Source organism: Acinonyx jubatus, chromosome D1, assembly GCF_027475565.1.
Source record: "Acinonyx jubatus isolate Ajub_Pintada_27869175 chromosome D1, VMU_Ajub_asm_v1.0, whole genome shotgun sequence".
NCBI lineage: Eukaryota > Metazoa > Chordata > Mammalia > Carnivora > Felidae > Acinonyx > Acinonyx jubatus.
In genome coordinates this window covers 92,225,539-92,247,438 of record NC_069390.1, presented here as the reverse complement: position 1 = coordinate 92,247,438, position 21,900 = coordinate 92,225,539, and the positions used below count along the sequence as shown (strand labels likewise).

Below are 21,900 nucleotides of genomic sequence, written 5' to 3'. Positions count from 1 at the left end.
GAGCATCAGTTATTGCAAGGAAGTGTTGAACCACTGTAGTGTATATCTGAAACTAATATAACGTTGTATGTATCTAACTGGAATTTAAATAAAAAACTTATTCATTTTTATTTTTTTTTATTTTAGAGGAAGAGAGAAAAAGAGCATGAGTGGAGAGGAAGAGCAGAGAGGGAAAATCTTTTTTTTAATGTTTCTTTCTATTTGTGAGAGAGAGAGCATGAGCAGGGGAGGGGCAGAGAGAGAGGGAGACACAGAATCTGAGGTAGGCTCCAGGCTCTGAGCTGTCAGCACAGAGCCCAATGTGGGGCTCGAAATCATGAACTAGAAGATCATGACCTGAGCTGAAGTCAGAAGCTTAACTGGCTGAGCCACCCAAGTACCCCAAGAGAGAGAGAGAAATCTTAAGGAAAGAGAGAGACAGAGAGAGAGAGAGAGAGAGACTCAGTGCAGAGCCCAAGGTGGGGCTCAATCCATGACCTGAACTGAAATTAAGAGTCAGACGCTTAACCAACTGAGCCACCAAGCACCCCAAATAAAAAACTTAAAAAAAAAAGTAAGTTGCATCCCATGCCTTAGTTGTTACGCAGTGATCTCATAAAATACAAGACTTGAAGACTGTGTGTGTGTGTGTGTGTGTGTGTGTGTGCGTGTGTTTGTAGGAAGGCAGTGTAGAGAGAAGGCTGATGGAAATCTATAAATTTCGGGTTCAGAAATTAAAGGAATATAGAACTCAAAACCCCTTTCACTTCTGGGTTTTATCAGCCCTCAACTACAGTACACCCTGATCATTCCAAATTTGATCCTGAGCAGAAATAGCAGCTTGCTTAGAGAAAGTGTCTGCTAAACAAAATTAAGATGTAATCAGAGAACTTTCTTTAACTAGAAGGACCATGTTCCATTAAGCATAGATACTCAAAGTGTGCACACTGACTTAGAAGCAACTTTGTCCTAGTTCACAGGCACAGGCGAATCCCATAGCTTACCTGTTTAATTCCTAGCTGTATAATTTCAACACAGGTATATATATGTATACACACACACACACACACACACACATATATATATATATATGCCCTCTCATTAGTGCCATTCAGCACTGATAACCCAAAAAGAGAATTTTTACATTCAGATAACCCCAAAAGAGCTAAAACTGTTAATGACACTTCATGTTTTACATGTAAAAACACCCTAACTTGATTCCCTTCCTTTGAGAGAAGTCCAAATAGACACATGGAGCTTGAGTTGCTAGCTAAAAGTTACAGCTAAGTTGCTACCTTTGAAACTTTGCCAAATGTAGCTTTTACAAGCTTCATTTAAATTTTTGTTATTTTTCAAAAATAATCTGAAAAAATTGGAAACTATTTTGAAGGAACGTTTATTTTCTCTAAAAATGAAACAAATTTCATTTGTATATTGAGACTTCTCAAATGAAAGATTAGGACCAGGTTTAACATGTAATTGGGGCCACCTCAATTTATCAAATGTGATAACATATGTAACAGAGTGAACACACCTTTGCAATGTCTACAGAAATCCCCAAAGAGCACAGATATTTACTTACGTAGATACACTTCAATCTCAACAAGGAGAACAATTTTATCAAAAGGGACAGTAAATAAATGAAAAAAAGAAAAGAAAAGAAAATACCGACCTGGATCAACCATTTTATATAAATAGAACTTAAGTGAAAATTAAGCATATTAATATTGCAGTCAGGAGATGTGATATGAGTGGTCACGTAAAACATATATTTAAGTTTAGCAACACTAAACATCTAAAACCAAACAAACAAGACAACATGCCAGTCTTGCGAACTTTTATAATGTCTAAATCTTAAGTGGAGATTGGAAAACAAGTAAAATTGAAAACATTATTAAAGTTATCTTTTTAAAAATGTTGATTGATATTGTCACTTGGTTAAGATCACAGAGTTTTAGAGTAAAACTTCTTTGCCTGTTTTCTTAAAAGAAAAGTAATTCAACACCATACTACAGAAAAGACACTGTCATAATTTGATCTATTGACCAAAAATTTCTTTCAAATTATCACTGCTCTCCTAACTACAACTTGAGAGTTTTATACCTTAAATTCATAAAAAGTAGTATATAGAAGCCAACAAAAACCAGGAGTTATTTAGTTGTTCCCATTCCTCAAATCCAGGGGTGAGGGAAGTTAACTTTTTTTTATATCAAATACCTTGAGCTTTTATCCTATCCAAAGAAATCCTGTATTCTCTGTAACGTTGCTAGGGCCTTCCAGAAAGGAGAGGAGAGTCAGAAGAATGGAATTTTATCATGTATCATTTTGCTTTCTGGATTCCTTTTCCCCAATTTGAGTTTTAACTACTACTCACCGCTTTATCTTTTGAAATGCCCTCTCTCCCCTTGGTTCCCCAAATGTTCCATACCTTTTCACCTTCATTCCCCAAACACTACTGATGTATGCTCATTGTGCATTATAAATTTTATGGAAGGTTTATGGACTTTATTTTTACAGCACTGTATCAAGCAGGATTAAAATTGAAATTGAAATGTGGTTTCTAAGTCCTGATGACCACTCTCCACACAGAGAGCTCTGATTAATTGGCTATGTTTCTTGTTGAGCCCTGGCCTAATTAATGTCCTGGGCTCCTTTCTTTCCCATACGTTGCTCTGTGAATTACAAGTTCTTGCTAACATCCCAAATTCATTTCATTTTTTTAAGTTTTTATTTAAATTCCAGTTAGTTAACATACAATATAATATTCATTTCAGGTACACGATATTGTGATTAATCACTTCCATACAATACCCGGTGCTCACGAAAGGTGCACTCCCCAATCTCCATCACCAAATTCATTTTACTTAATTTTGCAGAAGTAACATTCCATGTGAGCCAATCATTTCCCAACTGTACCTGCCTGCAAAGCCTCCCCTTTCCCAATGAAAAAAAATCTCATCAAACTGTTTTTCTAAACAAATGAAACAAAACAATATCCTCCTTGAGAAAAATTCATGTATCATCCTGGAACAAATAACAATCAATTTTCAAATTAGAAATGCTTTCTTATTTTCCATGGTTATGGAAACAAAAAGTAATACAATAAAGTAGAAGCAAAGTATACTACAGAGAGTAATAGACTTGAAATCAGAAGGCTAAGAATTTAGTCTAGACTTTTTCATTCAGAAGAGGGAACTGTAAGACATTAGCCACTCCAAGCTTTACTTTCCAATCCATGTAATAGAAATATTTTGAGAATCTGTTATGTGCAGGGTTGAGCATGCAACGTAAGAAAACCCTTTGTGGAAGGAAGCAAGACACAGTGTTACAGATGCAAAGTCATTTATATTTGACAGTCTATATGGAACCTTCCATCTAAGGTTTAAAGGAGACACATTCTTGTTTAGTTAATGCTGGAAAGATGGGAGTAGAGACACATTGTCCATTTCATGCTGCCAATCTCAAGTGACAGATAAGACATCCCTAATGATAGTATATATCATCCTGATGGTTCCTTGATTTGATCATTTGTAGACCAGTCTTCTATTTCCAGAAAGAAAAATAAAAGTTCAAAATGATAAAGAAAAAAACAGATAATATATTTCTTCCTTAATATTACTGCTAAGTGGAAAAGGGGGAGAAGAAAGTGTGCAAATGGTGAAGAGAAACCTACAAAAAGTAAAAATAAATTATTGAGAGAAGACTCAACTCTCCTTCAAAGTGATAAGAAAGAGACAGGATAAGAAGGTTGCCAATAAAATTATTGTAATTACAAACAGAAACTCCCTGTTGCATGACTAACTAGAGACACTGTCTGATCAAAACCTTCTACTTAGAGTTTTTCTCAAAGCAAGTTTAACATCTTTGTTTCTCAAGCTGTAAACTAAAGGGTTCATCATGGGAACTGTATTGGTGTAAAAGATAGATGATATTTTTCCCTCATCCATAGACCCAGCAGAAGATGGTTTAAGATACATAAATGCACCTGATCCAAAGAACAAGGAAACAGCAATTATGTGGGAACTGCAGGTGCTGAACGCTTTGGACCTGCCCTCAGTGGAACTGATGTGGAGGATGCTGGAAAGGATGCAACCATAAGAGACAAAGATGGTGACACTGGGCACAATGATGTTGATGCCCACCACGATGAAAACCACCAGCTCATTCACGTAGGTGCTTGTGCAGGAGAGCTGGAGCACAGGGAGGATGTCACACAAATAATGGTTGATGGTGTTTGCATCACAGAAGGTCAGTCTCAGCATGCTTCCTGTGTGAGCCACAGCACCCGAAAATGCCATCAAATATGAACCAAGCATAAGGCTGGAACACACTTTAGGGGACATGACAACATTATACAACAGTGGGTTACAGATGGCCACATAGCGATCATAGGCCATTGATGTCAGCACATAGCATTCAGAAATGGCAAAAAAGCAGAAAAAGTAAAGCTGGGTCATGCACCCCCTGTAGGAGATAATATTTTTCTTTGATACGAAGTTAGTCAGCATTTTGGGTGTAAACACAGAAGAATAACAGAAATCTATGAAGGACAAATTGAAGAGAAAAAAGTACATTGGAGTATGTAGGTGTGAATTCAGTCCAATTAGAGTTATCAAGCCCAAATTTCCCAACACAGTGACCACATACATGACTAGAAACAGACAGAACAGGGGGAGCTGGAGATCTGGTAGGTCTGTTAGCCCCACCAGAATGAATGCAGCCACAAAAGAACTGTTTCCAGGAGCCATTCTTCTTTCCCTAAGGGGATCTGTGAGCACAGAAAAATAGGGTTACATTAGGAAACAACTCAGCTCTTCATGCAAGATCTTGTACTAAAGAGAGTGTGTACAATGGGAAAGTCTGAGACTAGCCCAACCTGGACCCATACAATCTATCTTTACCACTATCATGATACTGAGGGATACTGAGTCTCCCTTTATAGCAAAGGGCATCACAAACTTAGCTTAGAGAGGCAAGTACAGTGAACTTGACCTCTAGAAACATGACTGCTGGAAAAACCAAGGGTGAAAGGAGAAGTTGAGAGTAGGACAGAATCACCCTTCTCTGATCTCACCATTTCTTCATTCACTTGACCCTCTCCTCACCAGTAAGATTAGAAACAGAATCCTTAGGAACTCAAATGCAGATTGGCCTCAAATGCAGACTGTACTTGATGGAGTGAGAATTAAGAACAGTTTCTAATCTAAATAAGGGACGAGCATCTAGGGGAGGTTGAGTTACTACCCCATGTCACAGAGAAAAAGCCATAAATCCAGAAGAATGAGAGTCCCATCTATGGAGAGGGAGCTTACTGAGATACTGTATCCCCTACATCCCCTGATCTCTGAACATTGTCTTATCTCCCTCGAACACATTCTCCTGCCAGCTTCACCTGAATATCAATACTGCACAAAGTGGGAAAGACAGTGATATATCTCAGGTCTCTGAACTTCCATCTCAAAGCAAGGAATGTGTTATTACAAATGGGATTCTGATACTCACATTCCTTAGGTCAGAAAACTTCAGTGTTCCTTTATCCTTTATATTTACCCCCGTGGTCGTTAGAAAGGCAATTTCAGGCTCTGAGGCTCTGGTTCTAAGAGGATTCAGCCCAGACTTAAATTCATATATACCCTTAAATCTTTCTGATCCTAATTTCTGACTATGACTTTGAGTCCTCTTAAGAAGCAGAGAAAAATAAAGCCTTTATTATTATCCTCACATTTGCTGCTTGATTGGACATAGAGTTAAAATGAGTTTAAGGATATAGTGCGCTTGGTTATAAACAGGGTAGAACCTTGCTCAGTCTTTTCCTCAGAGAATAGATTTTATGTGTAAAGGAATAAGGAGATGGTGCACCCTGGGCCATGATATGTCTTTAGTTCCTTAGGGACTCAATATTTCACTCATTTGCACTTCACTCCAGGGATTGTATATCCCTAGATCCAAAGTAAAGTCCCATCTCCCCCATACCTTCATCTCTGAAGGGAAATCTACTGTCTTGTTTTCATTTCACCTTTGTCCCCATATCATAAATGGAAACTTTTTCTGCAAGGGTTCTGCCTCTAGGCTTCCTTATTTCTTGCTCTCAAATTTTTCATATTGCAATAACTCAGTTGTCTTCTCTTCTGCAATATCTCTAAAATGATTTGTGGTAACACATATTCCTTCTGAAGTTTATACTTTAATCGCTCACTGGACATTTCTACTTGACTATCCTGCTTACCACCATTCTAGGCAATATTTAAGTAACTGGGGTTATCAATTTCTTTGCAACATGGAAAAGAGTAGGAGCTATGGAGTTAGAGGGTATGTGTATGAATGCTATCTTCCTACTTCCACTCTTACTAACAATAATACCTGGGGCAAGTTACTTAATTTCTGTTCACTGTAAAATAAGAATGATAAAAACAGCATCTCTTTCACTGTGTTATGGTGATAATGAAATTTTTATTTTATGTTTTTAAAGTTTTTATTTAAATTCCAGTTAACATCCAGTGCAATATTAGTTCTAGGTGCACAATATAGTGATTTAACATTTCCATACAACACTTGGTGCTCTTCAGGACAAGTGCATGCCTTAATCCCCATCACCTATTTAACCCATCCCCTCCCAAAAAGGGGCTCCTGGTTGACTCTGTCGAAGGAGTGGAGGAGCAAGCTACTCTTGATCTTGGGGTCATGATTTCGAGCTCCATGTGGGGTGTAGAGATTACTTACATAAAAAAAAAATCCTCCCACCCACCTTCCCTCTGGTGACCATCAATTTGTTCTCTATAGTTATGAGTCTGTTTCTTGGTTTGCCTCTCTCTCTCTCTCTCTCTCTCTCTCTGTCTTTATTAATATGATTATAACAATGCCTGGAATATAATAATAGTCAAAAACCCTCTCTCTCTCTTTATTAATATGGTTATAACAGTGCTTGGAATATAATAATCAAAAAATGTCAGTTGTCATTATTTATGTTCTCATGAATACATCATAATATTCATCAGACTTTTTTTTTTTTTTTTTTTTTACTTAACTCTCATGTTCTCCTATAAACCATAAGTTCTCTTGTTTGCTCCTAGGGTTAAGATCAGTACAGAATACATGGAAGAAATTCAATAAGTATTTCTGAAAATCATGTGGTTCTTTGGCTGTCAACCTTCAGGAAACATTCCACATTTATCACATGCTAAGCAATAGTGTATACACTCACAATGACCTCTACCCTTGTCCCTCAGTCACCACACCAACTCTTAGATTTTAACTGAACTGTACTGTTGACCTGTAGTAACTCTTATTATTCTAGCCTTTTCCCATGTAATTCCTCTTATATAGCCATGCACACTGCTGCTAGAATAAACTGAAAGCAAAGCTCTGTCCCTCCTTAGTTTAAGAACTTTCAGTGGTTTTGGGGCACCTGAGTGGCTCAGTCGGTTGAGCGTCCGACTTCGGCTCAGGTCATGATCTCACAGCTTGTGAGTTCAAGCCCTGCATCAGGCTCTGTGCTGACAGCTCAGAGCCAGGAGCTGGCTTCAGATTCTGTGTCTCCCTCTCTCTCTGCCACTAAACCACTCGCATTCTGTCTCTGTCTCTCTCAAAAATAAATAAACATTAAAAACATTTTTTTTAATCAATAAAAATTAAAAAAAAAGAACTTTCAGTGGTTTTCCATTACCCATTGGGCAACTGAAATTTTGTAATAAAAGTGAAAGTCTCAAAATTATGATTCAATCTTGGATAAAATTAAAGAAGAAATTGAGTCAGAGTTATATTTTATAGGAAGATTTGAAAGAACTATTTTGATTGATTTAAGTATTCTGCACACATTAAGTGCTGTACGAACTTTTACCTTTTCACAAATATAAGAAAAAATATTGGAGAATGTTTATATTTCAAATACCATTAGGGTATAGTGAACAAATATCACAATTCAGATGAACCAAAAATAATAGTTAAAAGTTAACTTTAAATCTGCACAACCTCACCTTGTCATCATGATAAATGACAGTTTCTCTCTTCAATGTTCCCCAAAAAGGCATAAAAGTTTCACAAAGATGTTCACTTATTTAAGTAACATATTTTTTATTTAATACCCTGGGAATGTAACCTTCAACTTATGTTACTAGTTAGAAAGTTTCTAGCTTCAAGTTACAGAATGCTCAATTAATAACTCATTTTAAACAGGAGCTTGTTTCTCTCACCTAGCAATAAGCTTATGACTAGATTAACCTAGGTTTGTTTCAGCTACAAATCACTCTCATCAAAAACTCAGTCTCTTCCATTTCACTGTCCTCAGTTTGTTGACTTTCACTCTCAGGCTTGTCACCTCATGGTCACAAAAAGGTTGTTATAGCTCCAAGAATCACATCTAAACACCGATATATCCAAAGAAGAAAGCAAGCAACAAGGCAAAAGAACTTTTCCCATATCTCTCTATAGAATGAGGTAAATCATCTCCAGGTCTCAAGAGATTATTTTCTTTGCATCTCTTCAGTCATGTAGCTATGCCACATGGCCAACCTAGCTGCAAGGAAAACTGACAAAAATGAGAATCTTCCATTTTCAGCCTCTATCAAAAAAGGAAGTTTCTGGCATTAAGAGTACTTGGAGGAGGGACGACTATTGATTGGAGAAAGCATCAATGTAATCTGCCACAAACAAAAAGCTTGTGAAAGATATTTGTAATAGGAATTATGTTTTTCAATTTAAATTCAGAAAATACTTATTTTTTTAAGTGAATTTACTGTTTTAACTTTAAATCAACCCTGTTGCCTTGGGGTGTTCAACCCATGTTATAAACATATATGTATTTGCTTGTGTGGAAAATATACATATATAAGTATATATTTATACATACATTACTTATATGTATATGGTAGGGGAGGGGAGGAAGAGTTTAACTCCATGAGAGGGTCCTCTTATTGGTAAAAAAAAGCATCAGACACGCTGAATGTTTCAAATGTGTAAAATAAAGAGTCTCCAAACAGAAAACAATAACTTGGGCTAACACAATTATGGTTTTTTCGATTGGTTTTTCTGTGTGTGTGTGTGTGTGTGTCTCATTTTTTTGTTTGTTTTTGGGTTTTTTTTTGTTCTTGTTTTTGTTTTTGTTTTTTTGCCACAGCATCTCCTAAAAGAAATGGAACAGATCACTAGTCACTAAATATCTGATGGATCAAAATTAAGTTATACCTGTTGAAATTTAAATTTTAGGTTTCTTTGAAGCATCTTCTTAGCTTTCTATCTCTTGTTTATAGATTTCTATCTCTTGTTTATAGATTTTTCCACTATATTGTATAAAATTTGAAACAGACTAGCTAAACTAGGTAAGAAAAGGGAAATTTCATTACGCAGAATTTTCGAAAAGGATATGCGGTAAACAGAAAACTATTAATTATATAAATTGAGGTTTAAAATCTTGCTAAGAAACTCCACAACTACTTATTAATAAATAGACACTGGGCTCCCTTCAGGCACATCCTTGTACCAACCCTGGCTCCCATCTGAAGAGTCTGATCATAAATAATAAAGCTTCAAGTAGAAGTTATGATATATTAAAAACAGTCAAAAGAATGGAAATCCTATGTGTAAAGGCAATGAACAACTACACTTCTGGAAAATAGGACTCAGCAATGTGCCCTAGAAAGTCCTACAATGTCACAATACATGCATTATTTAAAGAGAGGTTCAGTAATCTGGAATTCAAGCTATTTGGATGTTGACTGTCCTACCGATGACCCACTAATAAGAAACCTTTGTTTTGTCTCTGATATTTGTTAGATCAGAAACTCTCTAAATAGCTTAGAACATAACTCATGATAAAGGAGAGGAGGAACACTGGGTCCACTGATTCACTTAAGGTATCTTTTGCCAGAAAAAAATGACCCTGGTTGCTTTTAGGAAAGCAGGCATTTAATTAGGAGGGCTTTGTATTAATGCTAGTACGAGAAAAATGTTTCTCAAATCAAAGTGGTAGTGTTATAGTTGTGACAGATGAGGAGGTAGTTATGTCTATATGATATGTGTATGCATATATTATGTATAATGTTTTAATTTCCTGTACTCCATTTCACTTAGTAAAAGCTCAAGTTTCACAATTACCAACAACTTCCGTCAGGATCTTGCCCCATGTTTACATGTTGGCCCTCCTCTCCTTCAACTCTCTCACTCCTTTTATTCAGCACAGTAACCTTTTCTGTGTTCTCAGACATGCCAGAAGTATCACCTTAGGAGTTTTGCATTGGCCGGTAATCCTCCCTAAAAAAGATATTTTTCCAAATATTCACTTTAAACATCACTTTCTCAATGAATTAGGATCCATGTCCAATTTACATTTGTATTTTCCATATTTGACACATTTCGTGGCATAGGATGTTTCCTCCCTTTGGATTGCCTCTTCTTACATTCTGTGTAGCTGGGATAAGGCTACTCTGAGTAAGTCTTTTAAAATGCAAGTTTATTTTGACTGACTCTAAAATACTCTATTTGAAGAGGCTGCTTAAGAGCTACTATTTAAATAAATAACATTTTTATTTTAAAATGAGAGAAAATTTATGGCCATAAAACTGGCAAAGTTCATGGAGGACTATAACACATCTGCCTCTTCATTTCCCACTCAGGGGAGCTGTCTCTTCAATATTTATTTTCTTTTAATTCCCTGTTCAATTTCCCATTCATTTTGATGAACTATTTGTAACCTACTGTAGCTCAGGAAATTAATTTTATTCAAAAAATGTTTTAAATGTGTATTCACTTATTTTTAGGAGGGGAGGGGCAGAGAGACAAAGAGAGAGAATCCCATGCAGGCTCTGTGCTATCAGTGCAGAGCCCGACGTGGGGTTCATGTCACGAACTGTGAGATCATGACCTGAGCCGAGATCAAAAGTTGGACGCTTAACTGAGTCACCCAAGTGCCCCCAGGGCATTAATTTTAAAAAAAGAATTCTGAATTTAGATACAGTTCTAGCCTTAGAATTCTCACTTAAAATTTTGACAGCAGCTCTAAGTCAAAGTTTAGCAGGGGAAAAGGGTGAAATGAAGCAATGGCCTAGATATGGAAACCCAGTTTATTAATAAAACTGAACATGGTTAAATTAAGTGGTGTCTAAGTAAAACTAAATACTAAAGTCATATTTTCAATTTTATCATTGCATAGCTGCTAAAAGTTTACTAATGCTTATCTGTTTGAATAAAGTCATATATTCTGATTAAGGAGCATGAATCTCAGTACTTACTTAAAGCTTCCAATTAACTCTATGTGCAAAGAAAAAATATTAATATGAAAGACTAAATCAGGAAGCCACCTTATTAAATCTCTAGTTAACTGGCATCAAATACCACTATCTGACAACTGACTACAAGCATGAGACATACCATACCTATTGTTCTGCCACTAATTATTCAAATAAACTAGATGAGCACCTATGAGGTACTAGAAACTGAAGAATTAACAATTCACAAAGTAATTGTTACCTCTAGAGATCTTATACTTTAGTAAGGGATGGAGATATTTTCTGGGAAGAGATGCCTGGGATATTATTCACTGAAACCCGGGACTCTTCACTCAAATATCCAGTCACTGAAGCTCACTTGACCGAAAGATAAATCTAGCTAAAATATTAAGATTATTATAGATTGGTCTGAGTATAGTCATCAGTGCTATTTTGGAAATGTAAGTATGTCAAGCAGCTTTTTATATATATGCATGTACATGTATGTGTGTATATGACTTGTGCATGGCCATGTCAGCACATGTCTGGCAAACTGTCCTCAAATGTCAGGACTACATCTAGCTATCCCAGAAGAATCAAAATGGACATCTGTTTCCAGGGTATCTAACGTAACAAGATTGGTATCTGATGAGTCTGGCCGATAGCCATCGGTTTCCTGATTGAACAGACCAGATTAGTTTCTTGAGATCCTCAGATTGCTAGGTCACCTCCACCCCACCATTCTCACTGAGAATGTATCAGAGGTGTGAAAAAGTGTAAAGTCCTGCTTAACTACATTTTCTTCCTTATGCCTGGAACACAGTTGTTAACTGAGCATTAAAACACGGTTTTGTCTTACCCACACTTTTGGAATCTGTGCTGCATGCAAAGACCCACTTGTTTTAAGGGGAAAAAAATCCACTTTATTGAGATTGACAAGTGAATGTTAAAAGCATTTATAATACAATGCAATACATGTTACAGTAGAACCAAACACCAATGGGATACAAGCCAAAGAAGGGTACCTTCACCTAGTCTTAGGGAATCAGAAAATGCTCTGAAAAGGAAAGACCAGTGGGTAATATGATAGGGAAAAACAGGTAGTGATTTTGGGCAGGGGAAAAGGTATGGGTCAAAGGTCAAAGGTACATCAGCTACAATACCAATCTTCTAAGATGTGAAAAATAATTTTTCACTCTACAATTTAATCTGTAATTACATACCTAATATTTAGAATTCTATTTAGTTTTTATGAGCTACAATTCCCAACTTCACTTTCAACAAACAAGATTCACAATTCATTGATACAAATACCTACGACTTAAGCTTTCTTTGAAGAGTAGGAAGGATTTTCAAAATTTAGGGACTAATTAAGTGACTTTTTTTGTGTGACTGGGTATTAGAAGATTCTTGCCTAACTAAATGAAAGAGCAAATGAAAAAAACACCATTGAATCACAGTTTGAATAGACTTTTGCTAATTTTGGAAATTTAATTCATATACTCAAGACAGATTTCTGTCAAAGTAATGTTAATCTGTTCACATTTCGTAATCTCAATATCAGTGGGGAGTGAGCACTTGTTTTTGGCCCTTATTTTACATATTTGCCCCTCAGTGCTAGTTTTTCATGTTTCTTTTACCTTTATCATTCCTAGCAGTAACTGCCAAACTGTTCATTTTAACCATCTTTTCATCATCACATGTCACTGTCACTTTTATAAATCAAATAATTAATAATGAATTCATGGTGAGTCCAAATAGCAACTTACTTTTAGAAAGATAAATCCCACTTAGAGCATAACATACAAAGACCAAGGGCCAATGACTTATTCACTCTCCACTTTACTTCCACATTCACACTCAGGTCTACCTTGATCTCTAGCACCGCGCTTATCTAGGCAGGTGAGATTATGAAATGCACTCATCTAACATGCTGATACTCAACACAAAGTTACTTACTGTTGAATCACGTCTGAGCTTAAATTACAATTGTGATACCCAATTCTGATTCAACCACTATGTTTAAAATACTTCCAATGACTGAGGCAGTCTTTTCTCTATGCCTAAATGCTGCCACATTTCTATATTTTCAAATGGTTTTCATTACGGGTATACCTAAAGAAATTCTTTAAGGAAAGACTTTATGAAGAAAGTAGACAGGATTCAGAAAGTGAAGTTATATAATATGGAATGAGAGCTATACTATCTTTACCACACCACTAACCTCAGTATAATGACACATACCATACTACAAAACCCATAAAATGGGATTGTACATTGACTTTCCTAATTCCACAAACACTGAAATTCCTCATTGGGCTTATAAGGGGAACTGTCTCTGTCCTGAAGTGGTCTGCATTGTTCTATAAGTGCTATACCACATATGGTGGTTCTTTTCAGTGGTAGCCATTGTGTATTCAGAAGGCATCCCAAGAGTTTATTCTGATTTTCTGTTTATGGATTATTGTAATGTTTGGTTTAAGAGGGGCTTTAATTTAGCTTAAATACATAAAAAATTCTATAAACCAACACCAATGGGATACAAGCCAAGGAACAGAACCCTCACTCTACTCTTAGGGATTCAGAAAATTATACTTCACTAATGATTATAAAATGAAGAGCTTACAACCACCAAGCGGATGTAAGAATAGAATATTGCCAGCACAATAGAGCCCTCTATTCTCCCTACTGGACAGTAGCTCTGTCTCTTCTTTCATTTTCCATCTTGCTTTTGTGCCAATCATTCTCTGGCTTTTCTTTACAGCTTGATCATTGAATAGGGCCTCACCATCATTTGCACCCAGCCCACAGAAGGTCAGAAGAATATGGAAAAGGTACAGTTTGTCTCTAGAATGGTTTTCATCATGTCTAGAACTCAGTACATGCCACTTCTCACTGCAAGAAGGAAACTGTATCCATATCGAGAACTGTATGTTCTGAAAGAAGAGATGAACAGCTGGCAATCTCTGCCACACTGGGCCACTCATAGCAGTGCCTACCACATACCACTGATGTGAAGATTGAATAAGATAATGAATGTGGGAACTTACTGCTAAGCCTGGGACTTGGTAAACACCTAATGACAATGACTATTATAGGCTATATATGCTTCCTGTGCTTCTATTTATTGTGTAGACCTGTATTAAATAAGAATATGCTCACATTCTCTAAATTAGGCAATAGAACTGTCAAATATGAAATGTGAATGATACTTACTGATCATTTTTCTTATTTAAGTGTTTTGCCTTTAGTTTTTGTTAGAGGCACGTTATTCACTAAAACCATTGTTCAAGTTTCCCTGATTTTAAAAAATATGGTACATTCTGTATAATAATAATAAAAACACCCAAGATTCAGTATCAAAACACCAAATACATAGTCTTCTTTCTACCATGTGTTAATTGTGACTTGGAATAAGCCATCGACATCTCTGAGTGGTAGTCTCATCATCCATGAAATGGAAACTGGATCCTCTTTCCCATTTGCCTCAAAGTTCTTCCCTGAGGAACACAGAGACTGACAGATATAACACGCAGGGAACACAGCAACAGCACACTCTTCCTAAGAGCAAATGTAAAACCTGCATATATCTTCATTTTTTAAGTGGGTCTATTCAACCTTACATCAGAGAGACACTTTAAACAGCATAGGTGATTCCACCAGCTATCCTACTCACTGAGAAAGATGGGAGTCTATGCCTCAGACTGAGTGAGATTTTAATATTTAAAGGTGCAACAAAGCCCTTTATATAAACCAACTACTTCATCTAGGGCTGGGCTGAACATACAGTGAAATGTCCTAATGCCAGAGAGAAAAACCAACTGTGCCACTCTTAGAGAAAAACATCATGTCTGTCCCCAGTGTGGATATTTGCTAGCCTAATCAAATTTCATTTTCATTTTTTTTAAATATATGAAATTTATTGTCAAATTGGTTTCCATACAACACTCAGTGCTCATCCCAAAAGATGCCCTCTTCAATGCCCATCACCCACCCTCCCCTCCCTCCCACCCCCCCATCAGCCCTGAGTTTGTTCTCAGTTTTTAGGAGTCTCTTATGCTTTTAGCCTAATCAAACTTCAGGAGTAATGCTATTGACCAATGAGACCAGTTTTGGAAACTATCCACATGTAGAATGTAACTCTACTATGTTGCATTATGAAAATCTACCTTTATCAGTCTGGTATAGTGCCATTTTTGTTTGCCATGTAGAGCACATTGCCACACAAGAAGCCAACAGACCACCTAAGCTAAATTTCAAAATACTTAAATATTGAGTGGAGATGGGAAAATGGTAAATAATGAAAATTGTTAGAAGCATCTTAGAAAATATATTGCACCTTGATAAATCATATGAAGGATCTTTAAAATGACATTTTCATGGATAAAGAAGATGTGGTTTATATATACAATGGAATACTACTTGGCAATGGGAAAGAATGAAATCTGGCCGTTTGTAGCAATGTTGATAGAACTAGAGAGTGTTATGCTAAGTGAAATAAGTCAGGCAGAGAAAGACATGTTTTCACTCATATGTGGATCCTGAGAAACTTAACAGAAGACCATGGGGGAGGGGAAGGGGAAAAAAAGTTACAGAGAGGGAGGGAGGCAAACCATAAGAGACTCTTAAATACTGAGAACAAAATGAGGGTTGATGGGGGGATGGGGGAGAGAGGAAAGTGGGTGATGGGCATTGAGGAGGGCACCTGTTGGGATGAGCACTGGGTGTTGCATGAAAACCAGTTCGACAATAAATTACACTTAAAAAAATAAAATAAAATAAAATAAAGTAAAAAAATAATAATAAATAAATTTTAAAAATAAAATAAAAAATAAAATGACATTTTCTTACCTTAAAAAAATCCACATTCTTTCCAGTAAAGACATTACCACAATTTGGCTTATTCACCAAATGTTTCCTTCAAGTTGCCATTGCTGTGTCAGCTGAAATTTGAAGTTCTGTACCTTAAAATATATATAGGAGTAGCTTATGGAAGCCAACAAACCCAGAAGTGATTTAATCATTCCCAGGTCCTCCAACCCTGTGAGTTCACATTTTTAAATACCAAATGACTTGTGTTATTATCCTATCCAGACAAATCATGTGAACTCAATAATATTTCTAGGGCTTTCCAGAAAGCAAAGGAGAGTCACAGCAAGGGCTTTAATTATCCATCATTTTACTTTGTAAATTACTTTCTCCTAACTTGAGTTCCAATTACTCTTTATCTCCTGAAGCTACTGCCCTCTGTCTACCTACTGCCAAATGTGATTACAGCTTTCCTGTCTTCATTATGAAAAATGACAACTGATCTAGTCACTGTATATTATAATTCCATTTTAGATATGGACACTGGAATACATTCACAGTACTGTGCAGAAATGATATAATTTCAGAATGCGGTTTCTAACACTCATGACCATAGCCACAGAGGGATCGCTTATTTACTGGTCAAGTGTCTTGTTGAATCCTGGCCTAATGAGACATTTCTGTGCTTTTTTCTCTTCCATGCCCTCTTTTCTGAAATATAAAACCTTACAAATATTCCAAATTCACTTTAAAAAAAAATCTATACTGTATTGTGTACAAACTACCTTATTCTGTAGTACTTGATGCCAGGTTTTTGATGTAACCAAATAGAGTGGTTAAATTTGTCCATAAGTAACATCCTTACTTGAGCCAATCATCTCCCCAAAGGGCCCTCTCTTTCTCAACAAGAAGCAAGAACCTGTTTTCCTAAACAAAGAACAAAAACTGTAATGCCCAGCATGAGAGAAATTCATGTAATACCCAGCATGGAACAAAGCAGAAGCAACCTTCAAACTAGAAATCTTTTCTCATAGTCCTTGTTCACCGAAGTGAAAATAATAAGGTAGAAGCAAAGCATACTACAAAGAGTTCTAGACTTGAAATCAGAAGACTATGAGGATACTCTAGATCTTGTCTTTGTTAAGCTGTGTGACTTTTGATGAATCATTAACTATTCTGAGCTTCACTTCCCCATTCACAGAGTAAATATCTTTTGTTGATCAGTATGTGCTACTTTGACTGTATAAAAGTAAAAAAAGAAAAGAAAAGAAAAGAAAAAAGAAAACAAACTCTGCCAAAAGAAACCTGCTGTAAAATGTTTACAGATGCAAAATAGATTAAATATAATAGTCTTTCAGGAACCTTCGATTTCTCCCATTTGAAAAAGACATATTCTTGCCAATCAGAGGAAAGAAACAAGAGTATATACACAGTAGGTGATTTATGCTTCTAATAGCATAAATGCTATATAAATGTGGCAGATAAGAACAATCCCAATGGTACAGTGTCAGTCTATTGTTCTCCAATTCAATAATCTGGAGACCATTCATCTTTTTCGAGTGGAAAAAAGGAGTTCAAAATGAAAAACTTTAAAAAGTCAGATAATACATTTCTTATTTAATATTGTTGCTAAACAGGAAAAAAGTAAAGACATCGTGCAAATGATGAAGAAAAAAAAAGACCTAGTGATAAAGACCGGAAGTAAATTACAGAGAGAAGACTCAAATTTCCTTCAACATGTTAAGAAAAAATTGACTAAGAAGGCTACTGCAAAAAACGTTTTCATTAAACATAAAATCTCCCCGTTGTGTAACTAACTGTACTGAGAGATACAGTTTCTGATTATAACTATCTCCTACTCAGGACTTTCCTCAGGGCAAGTTTAACATCTTTGTTTCTTAAACTATAGATTAAAGGGTTCATCATGGGAACCACATTGGTATAAAAGACAGAAGAGGTTTTCCCCTCATCCATAGACCCAGCAGAAGATGGTTTAAGATACATAAATGCACCTGATCCAAAGAACAAGGAAACAGCAATTATGTGGGAACTGCAGGTGCTGAACGCTTTGGACCTGCCCTCAGTGGAACTGATGTGGAGGATGCTGGAGAGGATGCAACCATACGACACAAAGATGGTGACACTGGGCACAATGATGTTGATGCCCACCACGATGAAAACCACCAGTTCATTTACATAGGTGCTTGTGCAGGAGAGCTGGAGCACCGGGAGGATGTCACACAAATAATGGTTGATGGTGTTTGCATCACAGAAGGTCAGTCTCAGCATGCTTCCTGTGTGAGCCACAGCACCCGAAAATGCCATCAAATATGAACCAAGCATAAGGCTGGAACACACTTTAGGGGACATGACAACATTATACAACAGTGGGTTACAGATGGCCACATAGCGATCATAGGCCATTGATGTCAACACATAGCATTCAGAAATAGCAAAAAAACAGAAAAAGTAAAGCTGGGTCATGCACCCCCTGTAGGAGATAATATTTTTCTTTGATACAAAGTTAGTCAGCATTTTGGGTGTAAACACAGAAGAATAGCAGAGGTCTATGAAGGACAAATTGAAAAGGAAAAAGTACATTGGGGTGTGTAGGTGTGAATTCAGTCCAAGTAGAGTTATCAAGCCCAAATTTCCTAACACAGTGACCACATACATGACTAGAAACAGGCAGAACAGAGGGAGCTGGAGATCTGGTAGGTCTGTTAGCCCCACCAGAATGAATTCAGTCACAAAAGAACCATTTCCAGGAGGCATCTTCTCTAAAGGGATCTGTGAGCACAGAAGAAAAAAGTTACAAAGAGAAAAACTCAGCTTTTCCCACCATTTCTCCTTTCCCAAATGCAGTATATGCATGGAGAAGGTCTGAGACTAGCCCAACCTGGACCTAAGACTCCACTGCCATTACCATGATACTGAGTGACTCAGGCTTCCCCTTATTAGTCTTTGCAAGCTAAGTAACAAAGAATGTCAAATCTTAGCCTATAGAGTGAAGAGCAATGTTGCTAAATGCAAACATAACTATGGGAAATACCTTCTCCCTTATGGAGAAGAAGTTTACATGAGGACACAATTATCCTTCTTTCTTCTCATTTTCATTCACATAAGCCCTCTCGTCACCAGTAAAATTTGAAGCTGCAACCTGGAGCTGGCCTCTATTAGACTTGGTGTGGTGGAAACCAACTAGACTGTTTCTAATCCAAAACTAAGGGACCAGTCTACAAGAAGTTACTGCCCAATGTCACAGAGTAAAAGCCTCAAATCTGGAGTAGCAGCAAGTTTTGCCCATGGAGAAGAAACTTACTGACTCACAGAACGCATTCCTTGACCAGCCCTTGCAACATCTCTAAACATTCCCTCCTCCGGACAGATTTCTCTGCCAATTTCACGGAGTCTCAGGACTGCAAAACTGGGAAAGATAGTGGCATATCTTAGATCCTCAGGTTTCCATCTCAAAAAAGGAGGACATGCTTAAGCTGAAATTCAGAGGCTCACCCACCTTAGGCCAGAAAACATTGGTGCTTCCTTATCATTGTTATTATCCCCATTGTCATGGAAGGGCCATTTCCGGCTCTGAGGATTTGGTTCTTTTGATTCAAAGAGAATTCAGCCCACACTTAATTGCTGATATGTCCTGGAAATCTTTTAGAACTATAGATCTTAATTTCTGATTATGACTTTTAGTTCCCTCAAACAGAAGACAAAAACAGTCTTTATTGTTATCATTTTTGCCACTTGGTAAGTCACAGAAGATTTAATGTGAGTGTAACTATATAATGGTAGCTATAAACAAGGCAGAAGCTTGCTCAGTGTGTTCCCCAAGGAAAATTTCTAAGTGTAATCAGAAACCATGGGGATTGTATATACACCCTGGACCAGAATCCAACTTCAGTGCCTCAAGGACTCGATAATCTGCTCAAGTTTTCTCTTCCCTGTAGAGACTGTATGACCCCTCAAGGAAGAGCCAAAAATAAATTCCCATGTCCAATTATGCAAGCTGGAAGCCTTAATCTCTACTTCTCCACATGACACACTGATTCAAAAAACAACTTATGTACAGATTCCCTTTGTAAAAAAATCTGGAAACTGGTTAAGAAGGTCCCTTACCCAATTCATGCATGAAACCAGGCATATTGAAGCTGTTAGGGAAATTCAAGATACCCTTTTGTCATAATACCTATCTTGGCATAGCACATGTGATTCTGACAAAAATCCCTCAGCTCCCAGCTACTCCCTGGGAAAGGGAAGAGGTGCACCATACATCCAAAGCCTCAAGTTTTTTAGGAGCTTTCCATAAGACTAGCTTATGTTAGGCATGTTTCAGAAAGGTGAGGAGCCGTGGGCCATGGCATAGTTTAGCTGCACAGGTGACAGAGGACAGAGAGAGCAGTTTGGGCTGGAACTCACAATAGCCCTCTGCCCCCACATACACACGCCCTGCTGACTCAGCCCAGAGCTAGCAGTAAAGAACTCTTCCTCTAACCATGTATCTAATGATCCAACTTATTAGGGGGCTGCCTGAGGAACCGACTTCAGCCTTGCTTGTTTTAGAGTGCTGATGGGAACTGACATACTCCAGAAGCGATGAAGCAAAAAAGAACAAAGAAAGTGGGACAGACTGACATGAACTGTAAGAGGCTCTCACTGTCTGGCCAGGCTTTTTGTGTGGGTCTTCTCTAGCACAAGGCTAGACCATGAAGATTAGGATAGGTGGACATTTTGTCTAATGTCCAGACACAAGCCCAGAGAGTCTAAGTATTTCCCAGAAAGAACAACATAAATCTCCAGAAACTGTCCCTAATGAAATGGAAATACATCGTTTATCTGACAGAGAATTCAAAACAGCTATCATAAAAATGCTCACTGCAGTCAGAGAGCAATACGTGAAAAAAGTAAGAATGTCAACCAAGAGAGAGAAAACTCTAAAGAATACCAAGCAGAAATAATGAGGCTGAAGAAAAAAAATCACTGAACTGGAAAAATTACTAGGAGGTTAAAACAGCAGACAAGGTCACACAAAAGAAAATATCACAGAATTAAAAAAAAAAGTCATGTGAAATTAGTCATCAAAGTATCAAATGAAGAAAGAATTAAAAATAGCAAATAAAATAAGAGAATTTTTGGACTGTACCAGTTGGACAAATATATGTATTTTAGGGATCCAAAAAAAAAAAGAGATGAGAAATAACCTGAAAGATTTCTCAAAGTAAAAATGGCTTAAAACCCCCCAAATCTGTAGAAAGAAATGAACATCCAGATCCAGGAAACAAAAAGGATCCCCCTGACCAAAAAAAAGATGACTGCAAAGAAATCCACACCTGGACACACTATATTCAAAATTATTGAAAAATCAAAGACAGAATTTTGAAAGCAGCAAGAGAAATGCAACTTATCCCATACAGTGAACCCCCCCATAAGAATATCCGTGAATTTTCCAGCAGAGTTCAATGGATTTCAGCAGAAATCTTGCAGGTCAGAAGGGAATGGGAAGATCTATTCAATGTGCTGAAAGAAAAAAAAAAAGGGCGGGGGGGGGGGGTGGTAGGCAACCAAGAATACAGTAAATAGCAAAAGTATCCTTCCAAAAGAAAGAGAGAGAAAATTTTTCCTCAAACAACAGCTGAAAAGATTCATCACCACTAAACCTGCCTCATAAGAAATGTGAAAGAGAATTCTTCAAGCTGAAAAGAAAGGACACTGGGGTCTGGGTGGCTCAGTCAGTTAAAGCATCTGACTCTTGATTTTGGCTCAGGTCATGATCTCACAGTTTCTGAGCTCGAGCCCCGCGCGGAGAGTGTGGAGTCTGCTTGGGATTCTCTCCTTCTCTTTCCGCCCCTTCCCTGATGTCTGTCTGTCTGTCTGTCTGTCTCTCTCTCTCTCTCTCTCTATATATATA

The 21,900-nt window shown here is 37.2% G+C and overlaps 2 protein-coding genes across 2 annotated transcripts; both read right to left on the bottom strand.

Moving 5' to 3' along the window:
• Positions 1–3,797: 3,797 nt before the first annotated feature.
• Positions 3,798–4,736, bottom strand: LOC106976588 (olfactory receptor 8B3-like). Its single transcript, XM_053202641.1, has one exon. The coding sequence runs from the start codon at positions 4,725–4,727 to the stop codon at positions 3,798–3,800; it is 930 nt and encodes a 309-aa protein (XP_053058616.1). The 5' UTR covers positions 4,728–4,736.
• A 10,978-nt stretch (positions 4,737–15,714) lies between these two features.
• Positions 15,715–18,820, bottom strand: LOC106976621 (olfactory receptor 8B3-like). Its single transcript, XM_015074046.3, has 2 exons — positions 17,846–18,820; positions 15,715–16,135 (listed from the first exon to the last, which is right to left on the bottom strand). The coding sequence occupies exons 1-2, from the start codon at positions 18,759–18,761 to the stop codon at positions 16,098–16,100; spliced, it is 954 nt and encodes a 317-aa protein (XP_014929532.3). The 5' UTR covers positions 18,762–18,820; the 3' UTR covers positions 15,715–16,097.
• Positions 18,821–21,900: the final 3,080 nt, after the last annotated feature.

What these genes read in the sequence shown, in the direction of transcription:
- LOC106976588 (XM_053202641.1), bottom strand. Translation starts at nt 4,727, where the DNA reads ATGGCTCCTGGAAACAGTTCTTTTGTGGCTGCATTCATTCTGGTGGGG.
- LOC106976621 (XM_015074046.3), bottom strand. Translation starts at nt 18,761, where the DNA reads ATGCCTCCTGGAAATGGTTCTTTTGTGACTGAATTCATTCTGGTGGGG. An exon ending in TGCCCTGAGGAAAGTCCTGA is followed by an intron (nt 16,136 to 17,845) that starts GTAGGAGATAGT and finishes TTTAAGGTACAG; the next exon opens with AACTTCAAATTTCAGCTGAC.